Source organism: Capsicum annuum, chromosome 3, assembly GCF_002878395.1.
Source record: "Capsicum annuum cultivar UCD-10X-F1 chromosome 3, UCD10Xv1.1, whole genome shotgun sequence".
Classification (NCBI taxonomy): Eukaryota; Viridiplantae; Streptophyta; class Magnoliopsida; order Solanales; family Solanaceae; genus Capsicum; species Capsicum annuum.
Genome location: NC_061113.1, coordinates 20,589,666 through 20,606,020, shown reverse-complemented (window position 1 = coordinate 20,606,020; position 16,355 = coordinate 20,589,666). Strand labels below are relative to the sequence as shown.

The window sequence follows — 16,355 nt, the reverse complement described above, 5'->3', positions numbered from 1 at the left end:
ATATATATATATATATATATATATATATATATATATATATATATATACATGGTTTTTGGTCATATGTAAAGCCCTTCTCCAAATCAAGTAAGAAAGTTACCAACAAGCTAACTCTTTGTTTCCCCTTTCCTTTTGACAAATATAATTACAATTGGAATAAATTACCACCAACATCATCATATAGATAAAAGTAGCCAAGGGAAAATTCAGCTTGTATTTCCAATCAATACAACGATGACAAAATGAAATGTGCAATTAGCAAAAGTAAGTAATATAGGTAAGTTTTCCTCTATGCACATGAAAATAACAGTACATTCAATGAACACGGGGAACAAGGGAAAATCCGAGATTCACTATTTTTTATTTCAAGCCGTCAACAAGGAGGATGGATTAGTTGATCTTATTGTCAGCTGCTTTCACTTCCTGAAATATCAATAATACGTAACAGTTAATAAAGCACATCAATGATAGGTCACACGACCAGTAAAAGTAGCGTAGATGTAGAAAGCAGTGCATGTAGTACCATCCCCGTGCACAGTCTGCAAGTAACATGCAGCAGAAATCACTTTCATCTGAAAGGCCCTGACTTGTTAAGTAAAAGATGAGCCTCATTCCCCCCTATAAACTATACATACTTGAGGCATGTCCAAACAACTTCTAATTAACTAATCTAAGAAGTGATATATTTAGCTCATCATACATACCTAAAGAAAAATAAAGATTAATACGAAGTCAACGACAGTGTTATACTCATATCGATCCACATCCAACATATTATGCTGCCCAAAGTTGGTAGCGAGTTGATTTAGAAGTAGAAGAAGGCAGTGCATTACTATCAGTTGCTTTCTCCTAATTCAATATATTCTGCTAATGTCATTTACCGCTGAAGTGAAAGAAGCTTAAGCCTTGATTGGCCAAACAACTATAATAATGAAAATATAATGTCGAAGAAATAATAGTAAGCTATTAGGAACTAGGAAACCCACCAAAAAAAAAAATAGTATATAACTTAACTCTTACCTGTGATTCCTTGTTCTCTATCATGTTTCACTTTAAAAGGGGCCCTAGATCAAAAAATAATCCTGCCAAAGACTATAGGGCTCTTCGTAACAAAGTTTTCATTCATAATGAAACATATGAAACTCGAACAGAAATGTCAATTGATACAAACCAAACCCTTGCAAGGCTAGTTTTTTTTTTGATGAAGTAAGTTCCATTATCGGCATCAAGCAGATGCAAAGAGTACAAAAGTAGATATACTAGCTACATTACATTATAGAAATTAAGACCCGGGAGCCAGACACAAAATCAAACAAAAAAAGAAGAAGAAGAGAAGACTAATTAGACGACTATGGACAGTCTAGAGTTAGAGAGCTAACGAAATGTAAGCAAGCAGTAGAATTGGAACTATTCATATATGACGGGTTGGACCAACAACTGTAGACTGAATAAACATTTAGCTTTGAGAGATTGATTAGGAGTTGAAGTTCCATCCCTTATTTTCCATAGGCAGCAAAAAATACATGCTGGTATGGTATCATCCTCCAGGTGTTCCTGATGGCCTTATCAACTCTCCGGTGGCTCCAGCTCACAACAGCTTCTCTAATAGTTTGAGGCATCACACATTTCAAACTGAAAAGGGAAAGAAACATATGCCACGTGTCTGCAGCTGAATTTCTTCTACAAAGATTGTCCAGTGTCGAACAAGCATTCAGCAATGCCAACCAACTGAAGCAGATTACCTTTGGTGGTAACTTTGTTTTCGATGTAAGCTTCCATGGCTAGTTACTTTAACTTCATCTAGTTTTCCACATCTACTAAATAAAACGATGGAAGGAAATCTCAAGATTGAACATGTTAAATTAAAGTAGGAGACAGATAACGAATACATAAAAAGGATGAAGACGAGGAATCTCAAGGGAATAAAATTTTAAGAAACACAGAAAAAATTGCCTAATATATATTGATGACCACATCCTAGTCATTTTTTCAGGACTTGATGGATACCTACCTGAGAAGACCATTTATATGTCGAGAAGACTTGCGCTTTCCCCCAAATACTTTCAAAAAATAAAATAATAAAGTAGAGAAAAGGACAACTAGCCATAAAAACGAAACCCAAAAAAAATTCAGTTATTCAAGATAAATGCAGTGAAGAGAGCTTTTGGAATGCAGTTGGTTATAAATGAGATTAGCAGGTAATAGAAGGATCAAACTTGTTTACCTGGGATGATTTTTTCTCCTTTTTCATATGAATACTTTTGCAGTTACTAATAGAAGGATCCTTTACTAATTTTGCTGTTACGGTAAGAAGATTTACGCTTAAATTCATTGTATTTGAGCATTATGCAAATGTCTGACAGAAATGTTCCAAGTTGACGAGCAGAAAGTTAGCTAATAGCAGCAACGTAAAAGCCAAAACCAGATACTAAGCTAGACCATAATCTCTGTTCAAGAACAAGAAGGTTTCCTCTTTTTGCCCTATTAAGTGTCCACCTCAAGAAGATCCCCCTAGATCAAACAAAAACCTTGGGAAGGACCTCGTAGTTATTGGTGCATTCACCTGCCACGAGTTCCATATTCCTAGTGCTCTTTATTTTTACTGTGTTTAGAGGCACAAGATCCCTTCAAACAAGCGAAAGTGTATATAGTTTGAAGTTAAGACAAAATAATTGATTCTTGTACATGAAAATGACTAACAAAATTTCCTAGAAATACAATTTAAAGATGTCCTTCATATATGCATTACATAGTTCTATTGTAATAGCAACCAGAATTTAACAGCAGTTGAGGAAAGAAAAGCACTCTTACGAGTTTTTTGTTGCTCGATTATCTTGATGTGAGGTTTCCTCACGCTCTTCTGTAGGAAAAGGAGAAACCGGGCTTTCAACGTATATTTCCACCTCATAATCACCATCAAAGTTAGTAACCTCTGAATATCTTATCGACTTATCCTTGGGATTGTATATCACGGAAATTGATCCAAGCACAGCGAAATTTCACCCCTTTTTGACATAAAAAAGAGCGGATTAAACAGATAACGAAACTCCAATTCCTTTACAGGACATTTGACGGCAAACATTGTTGTCCAAGATTCTTTAACCCCATACTCCTTCATAACCCAAACATCTAGGTGAGTTCCTTATAATCACAAAAGATAGAAAGATCACTTGCCAACACTGCCATCCACAAAACCAAGTCTCCTCCTCAATAAGAGGGTTGCTCCACGTCTTTTCCCATTTCTTGTCAGTCAAATCAAAAGAATAGATGTTCCTTCCTTTATACACATTATCACCGCGAGCAATAATAGCCCAATGAAACTTCCCATTCACAAACTTATCCGGACCATTTAATCGTTTTTCACTCACCTCAGCTTGTTCATAAGTATAAAAAACACCCACAACTTTATAATCATCATGAACCTCATCATATCCAAAACTATATATCAGCCAGAGAACAAACTGCATTAAACTAGGTCTAGGATAAGGCAATTTTTTTGTACTTTCTTATCGACTGGTTCACTATATACAAATCATACTTCCCAGCAGCAACACAAATCAATCCATTAACACAAATCATATGGTTACCAAGGGATAACTTGAGATGAGTGTTGATAAATTGAGGGCTATAGATTACAGAAAGCCAGTACTTTGAAACACACCTGAATTGTAATAGGTATTTTACATATGGTGGATTTGCCAAGTCTTTTCCCAAAACTACTTGAGAAATCTATGGTCAAAGCGGTCCTAAGAGTACCGTGTTTATTTTGACTGATACTAAAAATGGTTTGATTTCATGGTTAGGTAACCATGACAGTTTATGTAACCACCAATTTGGTGGTGTCGCATCGTAACCTTATATTGTTTCTCATTTTACCTTTTCTTATTATTTAATAATCTTATTTTATTCTTTATCTTACCTTTAATAGTAGCCCTATCCTGGAACCTACTTTTCTAGTAGGTTTATTCTTCATATTGATGCATGAGATTATGTAACGACGAGAAACGATACAATCTATTCAAACACTGTATTCATTAAAACAATAAAATACAACACAATACCATACATTATAAAATAATACATAACAATCATCCAACCAAAGTGTAAATATCATGTTGAGTGGAAGCAGGATAGTCCCCAAATAATGTCCGATATTTTAGAGTTGGGAACAAGTTTCTGATTTATCCATTATCGTTATGACAAATTGAATATCGTGTTAATGAGTCAGTCCTAGCTCTTCTTGCTCTTTCCATTCAATTTCGAGAGTCGTCATAGCTTTTATTAATAGTTCATCATGTATGTAAAAGCGGTGCATTTTAGTTTTCACTAATCTTTTAGCCTTGGAGCAACTAGTAAAGTCGTTGCCATGTGACCAAAAAGTCACAGGTGCAAGTCGTGGAAACAACCTCTTTTAGAAATGTGAGATAAGATTGTGTATAATAAATCCTGGTGGTTTGACCCTTTCCTGGAGTCTGCACGTAGCTAGAGCTTTAGTTTCAACATGAAGTAGATGTTGTGTTCAATTGGTGTGAAAGGAAAATGAAAAGTTGCTTGGAAGGGACACAACTCTTCGAGTAAAAGACACTATTTTGGAAAAAGGTATGACTGTTTAAATGGTTATGGTTGTTCGGAAAAGACACACTCTTTCGAATGGACAGACATGACTATTCAGAAAGGATACACCTTTCCAGTGAACCATTGTCACCTTTCGGAAGGGGCATTTAATGGCTATATAAACATGCATTTTTCCACAGGTTTAGTATGAATTTTTCTGCATTTGAAAGCATTTCTTGTCTTCTAAAATACTCCGTGTGATCATCTAACTATTGAGTGAGTTCGAAGAGAATCCGATCGTTTGAGGTACCACTACAATCGGATTGTTAGGCCATTTTATCCTGGGAGGCAAATTCCGCAACCTCGGGTACTTGAGAGGAATTATTTCCTTAAGGACACTTCGTGAAGTCAAAGGATTTGGCCTTATTCTGCTTCATCTATTTTTTTATAAAATTCTGAAAACACAGTTCTTTGAAAGGTCATTTTGATCTTGTGTTGAGGGTGTTAAATAACTTCATAAGTGTTCTTATTTATACTTGAACTTGTGTTGAAGTTGTGCCTAAATACAGATTCTTGTACCCGAAAATATTGAAAACACAATCTTAAGGAAATTTTTGGAGGAAAAAAAAATCTTTTTTTGCTTGTTTGGTGAAATTTTCTTTTCACTAAAAGTTTTTTTCGGAATCTGTATTGCTTGGTTTCTGGAGATTAAAGCTTTTAGCTTTCTACTTCATTTGAACTTAACTAGTGATTTGAAGAAATAAAATCTTCATCACAAGTTAAAGATCACTCGGTTGACGATTGAAGGTCATAAAAACTTCATCGTTAAACTAGAAACAAGGGGTGTTTAAAGTTGGTGCAACTTTATTAATAGTATTTTGATATACTAAAGTTACTGTTTTGTTGTGACAGGAAAATGACTACTGACAGTCAAGTGCAAGATATTGCAACGACTGTGGCAGCAACTAATGTTGCCACAACGAGTCGTACGAATGTTTCGCCGCCAATGGCACCAGCGGAGAAACCCAAAAAATTCGCAGGTATTGACTTCGAAAGGTGGCAGCAGAAAATTTTCTTCTACCTTACAACTCTTTGTTTTCAAAAGTTCACATTTGAAGAAGCTACAGAGGTGCCCGAGGGAACCTCTGACCAGGAGGGATTTGTCATTGTGGAGTCTTATAAACACCCAAATTTCCTATGCAGAAATTACATTCTGAATGGCCTCCAAGATGAACTATATAATGTGTATAGTGGGATGAAAATGACAAAGGAGTTGTAGGGGGCGCTGGAAAGAAAGTATAAGACTGAGGATGCGGAAACCAAAAAGTTCTTCGTTGCAAGATTCCTAGAGTTTACAATGATTGACAACAAGTTTGTTGTATCGCAAGTCCAGAAACTGCAAGTAATCACCTACGATCTCCTCGCGGAAGGTATGATTTTGATGAATACCTTAGTTGAATATATTAAAAATATTCTTAATGTTCACATGAACTTAATTGTAAGTTTGATCGTGAACGAGACGTTTCAAGTCGCGAAAATTATTGAGAAGTTACCACCTATGTGGAAGGACTTCAATAACTATTTGAAACACAAGCGAAAGGAGATGTCAATCAAAGATATTATAATAAGACTGCGGATTGAAGAATATAATAAATCCGCGGAAAGAAGATCGAAGGGAAATTCTGCAATAAGTGGAGCAAATATTGTAGAAAACGAACGACTCCAAAAAGTGGAAGAAAGGTGGACATGAAAGCAATCAACCTAAGAAGAAATTCAAGGGAAAATGCTTTAACTGTGGCAAGATTGACCACAAGTCTACGGATTGTCATGCCCCAAAGAAAGGAAAGAAGAAGGACCAAGCAAATATGGCTAATTCCAAGAAATAAATGGACGATCTGTGTGCCATGTTGTCCGAATGTAACTTCGTGGGAAATTCTCGAGAATGGTGGATGGATTTTGGTGCCACCCGCCACATTTGTGCTAATAAGGAGTTATTTACTGTTTTTTCTCCGGCTCAAGGCAAGATAAAGATATATATGGCCAACTCCGAAACTGCTAAAGTTGAAAGAACGGAAAAAGTCTGCCTGAATATAACATCAGACAAAGTGTTGACTTTGAACAATGTCCTGTATGTACCGAAGTTACAAAAGTACTTGATTTCTGTATCACTTTTAGACAAAAATGGATTCAAATGTGTATTTATTTTCGAAAAAATTGTGCTTAGTAAAGGAGAAGTGTATATAGGAAAATGCTACCTCACTGAGGGCCTATTCAAAATGAATATAATGAATGTTGAAATCAATAAAAGTTTAGTTTCTTCTTACTTGCTTGAATCTAATGATTTGTGGCATGAACAATTAGGACATATCAATTACAAAACATTGCGAAAACTGATTAACTTAGAAGTTTTGCCAAACTTTGAGTGCAATAAATCAAAGGTGTCAAACATGTGTGGAAGCAAAGTATGCTAAGCATCTGTATAAGTCTGTTGAAAGGAATTTCAATTCGTTAGACTTAATCCACATTGACATTTGTAATATGGAGTCAACACCATCTCGTGGTGTAAAAAAATATTTTATAACTTTTATTGACAATTGTACTAGGTATTGCTACGTCTATTTGCTAAATAGTAAGGATGGAACAATAGATATGTTTAGGCAATACAAAACAGAAGTACAAAATCAGTTAGAGACAAAGATCAAAGCTATAAGAAGTGATAGGGACGGAGAATATAAATCTCCCTTTGCGCAAATATGTGTAGATAATGGAATTGCCCATCAAACTACGGTCTCGTATTCACCTCAATCTAATGGAATTGCGAAAATAAAAAATCAAACCTTGAAGAAAGTGATGAATGCCTTGCTTATAAGTTCAGGTTTATCACAAAATTTTTGGGGGAAGCTATCCTTACAGTTAACCAAATACTCAATAGAGTGCCCCATAGTAAGACAATTAATTCCATATAAAAATGGAAAGGAAGGAAGCCCAACTTGAAATATTTCAAAGTGTGGGGGTATCTAGCAAAGGTCCAAGTTCCTATGCCTAAAATAGGAAGGATAGAACCTAAGGCGGTGGACTGCGTGTTCACAGGATATGCTAAAAGGAGTAAAGCATGTCGGTTTTTGATTCATAAATCCGAACATACGGATATCACTGAAAATACGATAATTGAATCAGCTAATGCTGAATTCTTTGAACACATTTATCCGTATAAAACTAGACATGAACAGTCTAGTAGAGGGTCTAAACAACCTCAAGATGAACCAAGTGAAGATGTACATAATGATGAGAATCCAAGATGTAGTACATGTCAAAGAACGTCAACTTCATTTGGATCGAATTTTGTAATATTTCTCTTAGAAAATGAGCCTCAAACATTTAAAGAAGCGATGTCGTCTTCAGACTCATTCTTTTGGAAAGAGGCAGTCAATAGTGAGATTGATTCAATCTTAAGCAACCATACGTGGGAGTTGATTGATCTTCCTTTAGAAAATAAACCTTTAGGTTCTAAATGGATCTTCAAAAGAAAAATGGAAGCGGATGGTACTATTGACAAATACAAGGCAAGACTTGTAGTAAAAGGCTTTAAATAAAAGGAAGGTTTTGATTACTTTGATACATACTCACCTGTAACAAGGATAATGTCAATTCAGATGTTAATTGCCTTAGCGGCGGAATATGATCTTGAAATCCATCAAATAGATGTGAAAACAACATTCCTAAATGAAGAATTGGAGAAAGAAATTTACATGAAACAGCCTAAGGGTTTTGTGGTTCTAGGAAAAGAAAATAAGGTGTGTAAACTTGTTAATTCACTTTATGAACTAAAACAAGCACCTAAACAGTGGTATACGAAGTTTGACCAAACCATGTTAGCAAACGGGTTTAGGATAAATGAATGTAATAAATGTATTTACATTAAAGACACTCCAAATCACCAAGTCATTGTTTATTTATATGTGGATGATATGTTGATCATCAGTAGAGAAATTTCTGACATAAATTCTACGAAACAAATGCTCGAGAGCAAGTTTAATATGAAAGACCTTGGAGTTACGGATGTGATCTTAGGAATCATAGAACTTTACAAGGGTTGGCATTGTCATAGTCTTATTACATTGAAAAGGTACTTGACAAATTCAAGTATTTGTAATTTGGTATTGCCAAGAATCCGTTGGACGTGAGCTTCGCACTTCAAAAGAATGTGGTTGAAAGGTACTGTTGGAGGACGCAAGAGTGTTGGGATGTTTAATGTATATCATGAATTGTACCCGATCAGACATAGTATGTGCTATTAGTGAGTTGAGTCGGTATACGAGTAATCCTAATAAAACTCATTGGATGGCAATGAAAAGAGTTTTGGGGTATCTTAAATACACTCAAGACTATGCTTTGCATTATAATAAATATCCCGCAGTACTTGAAGGATATAGTGATGCATATTGGATCACCGGATCGAACGAAGTAAAATCCACGAGTGGATATGTATTTACTATCGATGGAGGAACGATCTCTTGGAAATCATCCAAATAGACATGTATTGCTCGCTCTACAATGGAATCTGAATTTATCGCATTGGATAAAACTGGTGAAAAAACAGAATGGCTTAGGAATTTCTTGGAAGATATTCCTTATTGGCCCAAACCAGTGGCACCAGTATGTATACACTGTGATAGCCAAGCGGCAATAGGTAGGGCAGGGAGCATGATGTACACTAATAAATCTCGTCACATAAGACGGAGACATAATATTGTTAGAGAACTTCTCTCTAGTGGAATTATCACTGTTGATTATGTAAAGTTAAAGGATACTGTATCGAATCCACTTACAAAAGGCCTGTCTAGAGAAGGAGTTGAGAGGACATCTAAGGGAATGAGTTTAAGGCCAAGGACAAGTCAGCATGACGGAAACTCTACCTAGCAGACTGGAGATTCCAAGAGCTAGGTTCAAGGAAATCAAACAAATTGTGTCTGACAGGTTCAACATTATCAATTTACCCAACCCATTCTCATGATGTAGACAATGTTTAGTAAACGAGGATAAGACTTATGGTGTGAAGTCTTTTAATGATTATCTAAATTTGACAGATTTGACCAAATAGTTTAACCTACAGAATTCAACATTTAAAAATCACCTATGTGAGGGCGAAGTGGAAGCCGCTTCAAGGAGAATGTTAGTAAAGGCTTATTCTTTAAGCTCTCATGAAACCGAGACGTGTTCATGGCTGAAACGAATAAAATCGTGAGAACTATAAACGGTAAGAGGCTGATTGTGTGACATGTGTTGTCTAGGTGTATATTAAAGCTCGACGTTTCAAAGATATCAAATCTACTAATTGACCGAGTGTATCCGATGCATGTTCACTATGAAAAGTTCAAAGGGAAACCCACTTATCCAGATGCAATCAGTCTTTGTTTGATGATCATATACTTGTCCGTAAAGTTTTACAAAGAGTAGCCATTCCCCATTCATGTGGGGGATTGATGGTTTCAATTGGTGTGAATGAAAAATGAAAAGTTGCTTGGAAGGGACACAACTCTTCGAGTAAAAGACACACTATTTCGAAAAAAGGTATGACTATTTGAATGGTTGTGATTGTTCAGAAAAGACACACTCTTTCGAGTGGACAGACATGACTATTCAGAAAGGATACACCTTTCCAGTGAACCATTGTCACCTTTCGGAAGGGGCACTTAATGGCTATATAAACCTGCATTTTTCCACAGGTTTAGTATGAATTTTTCTGCATTTGAAAGCATTTCTTGTCTTCTAAAATACTTCGTTTGATCATCTAACTGTTGAGTGAGCTCGAAGAGAATTCGATCGTTTGAGGTACCATTACAGTCGGATTGTTAGGCCATTTTATCCTGGGAAGAAAATTCCGCAACCTCGGGTACTTGAGGGGAATTATTTCCTTAAGGACACTTCGTGAAGTTGAAGGACTTGGCCTTATTTTGCTTCATCTATTTTTCTATAAAATTCTGAAAACACACTTCTTTGAAAGATCATTTTGATCTTGTGTTGAGGGTGTTAAATAACTTCATAAGTATTCTTGTTTATACTTGAACTTGTGTTTAAGTTGTTGTGCCTAAATACATATTCTTGTACCCGAAAACATTGAAAACAACACTAGAGCAGATGGGGCTGCCACTTTTTAAACTTTTTCCGTGAAAGACTAACTAGGAACCATTTGTTGTTCAGCTCACATTCTAATTGTGATCTCCTAGCCCCTGTATGAAACATTTGTTTGTATATTATGTGTTTGTATTTTTATTCTAATAGTCATTATGTTCATTTCACGTTTTTCATCATCTACTTCATGCTCGTTTGCTATGTTAACACAAAAACAACACATTACATTGTAGTACTTGATGAGCATAAACGTGCATAATTATTGCTTAAAACACATGGTACGCATAGTTGAGCTTAGAGAATTCATTAAGCATCTCATCTATAACTTACATAACTCGTTTGCTAAAACACTTGCCCTTTTAGACGCACTTAGTGTGTGATTTTTAGTATTACATGTTCTCCAGCAAGCTTAAAGATGTAATACCTACAAAGAAAAACAAGAAGCTTGGTGTATTTTGATAAATAGTTGACGATAGTTCAGAAGGATAAATAAGATCTCCAAGCAGATGTGGTGTGAGGATGTCCTAAAATATGCAATGTCTTTCTCTATATTTGACAAAGAAACTGAAAAATGTATAACATGGAACTCTTACAAGTCATTAGCTACAGCATTGTTATTCATCTTCAGCTGCCTTTATTCTTGCTTTGTGCTTTGTTCGTTCCAAAAAGAGGGGCACAAACTAGGCTTTCAACGTAGATGTTCACTGCATCGCAGGAACCAAAGTTGGTAACCTTTGGATATCTGATAGATTCATCCTTTGGATTCTGTACCATTACAGTTGATCCAGGCACAAGCAATATATCACCTTTGTTCGACATGCAAAGTGTTTTGAGGGAAAAAAAGAGAAATCACATCACCGCGATTTTTGATTGTATACATTTTTGTCCAAGACTCTTTAACTCCATACTCTCTCATAACCCACACTTCTGTATGACTTTCTGTATAGTTTTTCATGCAGTTACTTAACACAGAAAGATCACTTCCCAACACTTCAAGATTCAAAGAAAAGTCTTCTTCTCCATAGCGAGGCTGTTCCACCTCTCCCCATTTCTCATCAGCCAAATCAATAGAAACGATGTTCCAGTCCTTATGAAAACCACCATAAATATTATTAGCCCAACTAAGCACCCCAGTCCAATGAAGCTTCCCATTTACAAATTTACATGGTTTAATCAATCGCACCACATCCGGAATATCATCCATACTACTACAAGAATTGCTCTTTAGACTATATATTTTGACCACAACATGATCCTCCAGAATGAGAAATCTGTGCCGCACACAAACTACCTTATAATCATCATTGTACTCATCATATCCAAAACCATATACGAAGCTACAATCATCACTAACTCTAAGTCCAGAATCAGTTTCATTGACAGATTCCATAGAACCAAGTCATTATCCTTATGGCAAGACAAATCAATCCATTAACAGAACCAACAATGCAAACGTTTTGTTGCGGGTTATACATGGGATAATACAAGTCTAATGCCTCAGTCACAGGATCATTACGTAAAGAGTTAAGAGAACAGTCCTTAAGAATGTATTGAACATCACGAAAACTGAACAAATCCCTAACCTCTGTCAACACAACCCTTTGGTGAGCACTTATAGTAAGATGTGTTTTGACAAATTCAGGGCTAGAGATTAAAGCGCGCCAAGATTTCGAAACACACTTAAACTTCAACAGTGATTTCACAGTAAGTCTTGAAAGGATTTCAGTAACGAGTTCTGTTGGAAGAGTAGGCATTGTAAATATTGGAGTTTGAGAGACAAGACTGCGGTATTGAGAAAGCTGTGGTGTTATAGTTATTATAGGTAAGTCATGTTGACAATTCCTTCTAGGGAAGTGCTTCTTTTAGACAATTAAAATTACAATCTACAATATTTTTTTTGGTGAGTGTGGTATGATTGAGCACTGTATGAGCTAATTTCTCAATATTAGACACGAGTCTAATATTGGGTTTTGATAACCATAGTATTCAGGCATACAGGTAACTCTGTCCTGTGTAGTGAATTGACAGAGAACTCTTGGTGCTCAATTCACATTATTGAACCACTAAGCTACACTCACGCAACACTGAATTTAATATTATTCAATGTGATAATTTCTCAAGTGCTATATTTGTCCAAAAATAATTGTAGAAGGCCCATTATTTGGACAAATGAAGTAGATCGGATGTAATTCTCGTAAATGGGTGATAGAGGAAGCATGAAGCTTAATATTTAGGGTAACTTACATAAATTTCATTAGTTAAGGAGCCAATAATACTTTTTACTACAATTTCCTCAATTATTAAAAATTTCAAAAATCATCTTTTATGATACATAACTTAAGTCGTGATATATATTCTCTGTGATACATTTAAAAATGGATGGTTAGTTAAATAAGGAAAAAAGAAATTGCATTTATTAAGGCGAGTGAATCACGTGAAATCCGTTTTAAAAAGAATCACTAAAATCTCTAAAATTATAAGAAAAATATAAAAACTTTTCATCTTTTTTGTTCCTCCAACAACTCCTCCACTCTCCACCGCCTTCTTATCGTGACAACTCCATTTCCGATAAACTCGAAAATATCACTTTTGCCCTATCGTTGGTTCACTTTCACTGCCGCACCAACCTAATGTTCTGTATAATTAAAACTATATATGTAACATATTGACTTATATATGCATCAAATTAAATTAGAAAATTTATACACAAAACATAAAGAGAGATTCTGATATGTATCACATGTATTTTACAGTTTTTGATACATATGAAATAAAGATATAATGAACAGTGAATAAAAAGAAAAAAATGACACAGATACAAAATGTATCAAACTATTATATCAATGTTACACATATACTATTTCTCATAGATTAAAATTTATCAAAAGAATGTATAAACGGTGCACATACAAAATATGACACATAAATAAATAAAATTAATGTGTATCATTGAAAAATGCACAAATTGAATGGGGGTGGTGAATCCATTAAAGTGACCAAAAAACATATGCATAACCTTAAATTATGTAGATGGTACACAAGTTTTTGATATGTATTTCTCTCTCTATATGTATTAAATATATGTATCTGATACATATGTCTGATACGTATGATCTGATACATATGTAATATGTTTTGATACTTATGATTGATACATTAATCCATCATCATCGCCCCGCTATAATTCGTCTGCACAAACACCGCCACCTTGACCATTTTCATCGAAAATCTATCAACTGATTGTTAATTTCTTTTCTTTTCCTTAATGGGTATTGACTTAAAACTAATCCCAAATACTTCAAGAAATAAAATAATACAGTAGAGAAAAGGACAACAAGCTATAAAAACTAATCCCCAAAATATTCCAGTTATTCAAGATAAATGCGGTGATCGAAGAACAATCTGGTATGATCCATATAACCAGCATTCATTTCAGAATCTCCAAATGGATAAAAGAGTTTGCAACACATTTAAATTTTGTATATATGAGTAACTTGTAAACATGGTTTTGCAACTTATCAATATATTTTGACCTATTTCAAAAAGAAAAATTGCATATATTGGGAAGCAATATTAATGCTATTGAGCAAAGAAAAAAGCAAGTGAAATTTGAGAGAGCTTTTGGAATGTCACTTTTGTTGCACTTGGTTATAAATGAGATTAGTAGGTAATAGAAGGATCAAACTTGTTTACCTAGGAAGATTTTTTCTTTATCTTTTTTCCATATGAATACTTTAAGGAGTTAGTTTAGGTTGAGGGTATATATAGTTCAGAAATGTTTTTAGTCAAAGACTATAATCCTTATTCAAGAATCAAATAGTTTAAAATATTTTACGATCAGTAGTACTAGCAATAATTCATTGTCTTGGGCATTCCAAGTGGACGAGCAGAAAGTTTCTAAAGATGGATTTCTAGACGAGCCTCAATTTTTACCAATATTTTTCGCAATGTATTATTGCTGAATACCTTCATTTGTTAGCTAATAGCAGCAACGTAAAAGCCAAAACCAGCTACTAGGCTAGACCATAATCTCTGTTCAAGAACAACAAGGTTTCCTCTTTTTGCCCTATTAAGTGTCCACCTCAAGAAGATCCCCCTAGATCAAACAAAAACCTTGGGAAGGACCTCGTAGTTATTGGTGCCATGAGTTTCATATTCCTAGTGCTCTTTATTTTTACTCTGTCTAGAGGCACAACATCCCCTCAAACAAGCGAAAATTTGCCCGGCGTATATAGTTTGAAGTTATGACAAAATTATTGATTCTTGTATATGAAAATGACTAACAAAATAAAGATGTACATAGTTCTATTGAAATAGCTGTTGGGTTCAAGTGAAAGTGAGAATGGATAATGGAGGGAATTAAGTGGAGGGAAAAATGGGATAACACTTAAAAAGGGAAAGTGTACTCAAATGTGAGGAAAGTCTACTAATTCTTCCATATTGGTGGGAGAATGATACTTTCATGTGTTTTTATTAAGAAACACAAAATCCACATGGATAGTGAGGCAAGAACTAAGAGGTGCCTCGTGCTGTCATCGTCGTCGCTCGGCTCGGCTTCGGATTTGTCAAATGATCAATGTGATATTTATTTACATAATCCAAAAATCCAACAGTTTTTGCTTCTCCACTAACGCATGGATGCAGAAATGCTGAAAGTTGCTTGGAATGGACACAACTCTTTGAGTAAAAGACACACTATTTCGGGAATAGGTATGATTGCTTGGAAGGTTGTGACTGTTTGAAAAAGACATAATGAACAGACATGACTATTCCGAAAATATATACTTTTCCGATGAACCATTGCCTCCTTTCCGAAGAGGCACTTCATGGCTATATAAACCTACATTTTCCCATAGGTTTGGTACGAAAATTTTCTGCATTAAAACACTTCTTGTCTTCTTAAAAATTCTGTGTGATTATCTCCCGTCGAGTGAGTTCGAAGAAAATCAGAACCTTTGAGGTACCGTTACTTTCTGGTTGTGAAGCCATTTTATCCTGGCAAGAAAATTCCACAACCTCGGGTCCTTGAGGGGAATTATTTCCTTAAGAACACTTCGTGTATTTGAAGGACTTAGCTTATTCTGTTTCATCTTATTTCTTAATAATATAACACACTTATTTGATAGTTCATATTGAACTTGTGTTGAAGGTGTTGAAAAACTTCATAAGTGTTCTTGAAACGTCTTGAACTTGTGTTGAAGTTTAGTGAACTAACATACAGATTTTATATACCCGAAACAACAATCTTAAGCCGTAATCTGTATTGTTTGGTTTCTAGAGATTAAAGCTTTACGCTTTCTACTCCGTTTGAACTTAACAAGTGATTTGAAGACATAAAAAATTCATCACAAGTTAAAGGTCATTCGGTTGACGATTGAAAGTCATAAAAATTTCATCGTCAAACTAGAAACAAGTAGTGTTTATAAATTGCTACGAACTTGTAATAAGTATAATTTTATACTAAAGATTGACTATCTTTTTATGACAGGAAAATGACTACTGACAGTCATGTGAATGATGCTAGTACGAGTGTGGCAGCAACTAATGTTGCCACAATGAGTCATACGAGTGCTCCACAGGCAATGACACCAACGAAGAAACCCAGAAATTCACGGGTGTTGATTTTAAAAGGTGGCAACAGAAGATGTTCTTCCACCTACAACATTGTG

At 35.1% G+C, this 16,355-nt stretch overlaps 1 protein-coding gene and 1 long non-coding RNA gene across 3 annotated transcripts; both read right to left on the bottom strand.

The window, feature by feature from the left end:
- Positions 1-1,101: 1,101 nt before the first annotated feature.
- Positions 1,102-4,774, bottom strand: LOC107864166. Of its 2 annotated transcripts, none has more exons than XR_001672580.2 (2): positions 2,812-4,774; positions 1,102-1,817 (listed from the first exon to the last, which is right to left on the bottom strand). It is a non-coding gene; the product is annotated as an uncharacterized LOC107864166 (long non-coding RNA). The 2 variants fall into 2 exon arrangements; XR_001672579.2 differs by having other exon boundaries at positions 1,102-1,814.
- Positions 4,775-11,310: 6,536 nt separating this feature from the next.
- Positions 11,311-12,076, bottom strand: LOC107864164 (F-box/kelch-repeat protein At3g23880-like). The gene is made up of 2 exons (XM_047408187.1): positions 11,540-12,076; positions 11,311-11,451 (listed from the first exon to the last, which is right to left on the bottom strand). The coding sequence occupies exons 1-2, from the start codon at positions 12,074-12,076 to the stop codon at positions 11,311-11,313; spliced, it is 678 nt and encodes a 225-aa protein (XP_047264143.1).
- Positions 12,077-16,355: the final 4,279 nt, after the last annotated feature.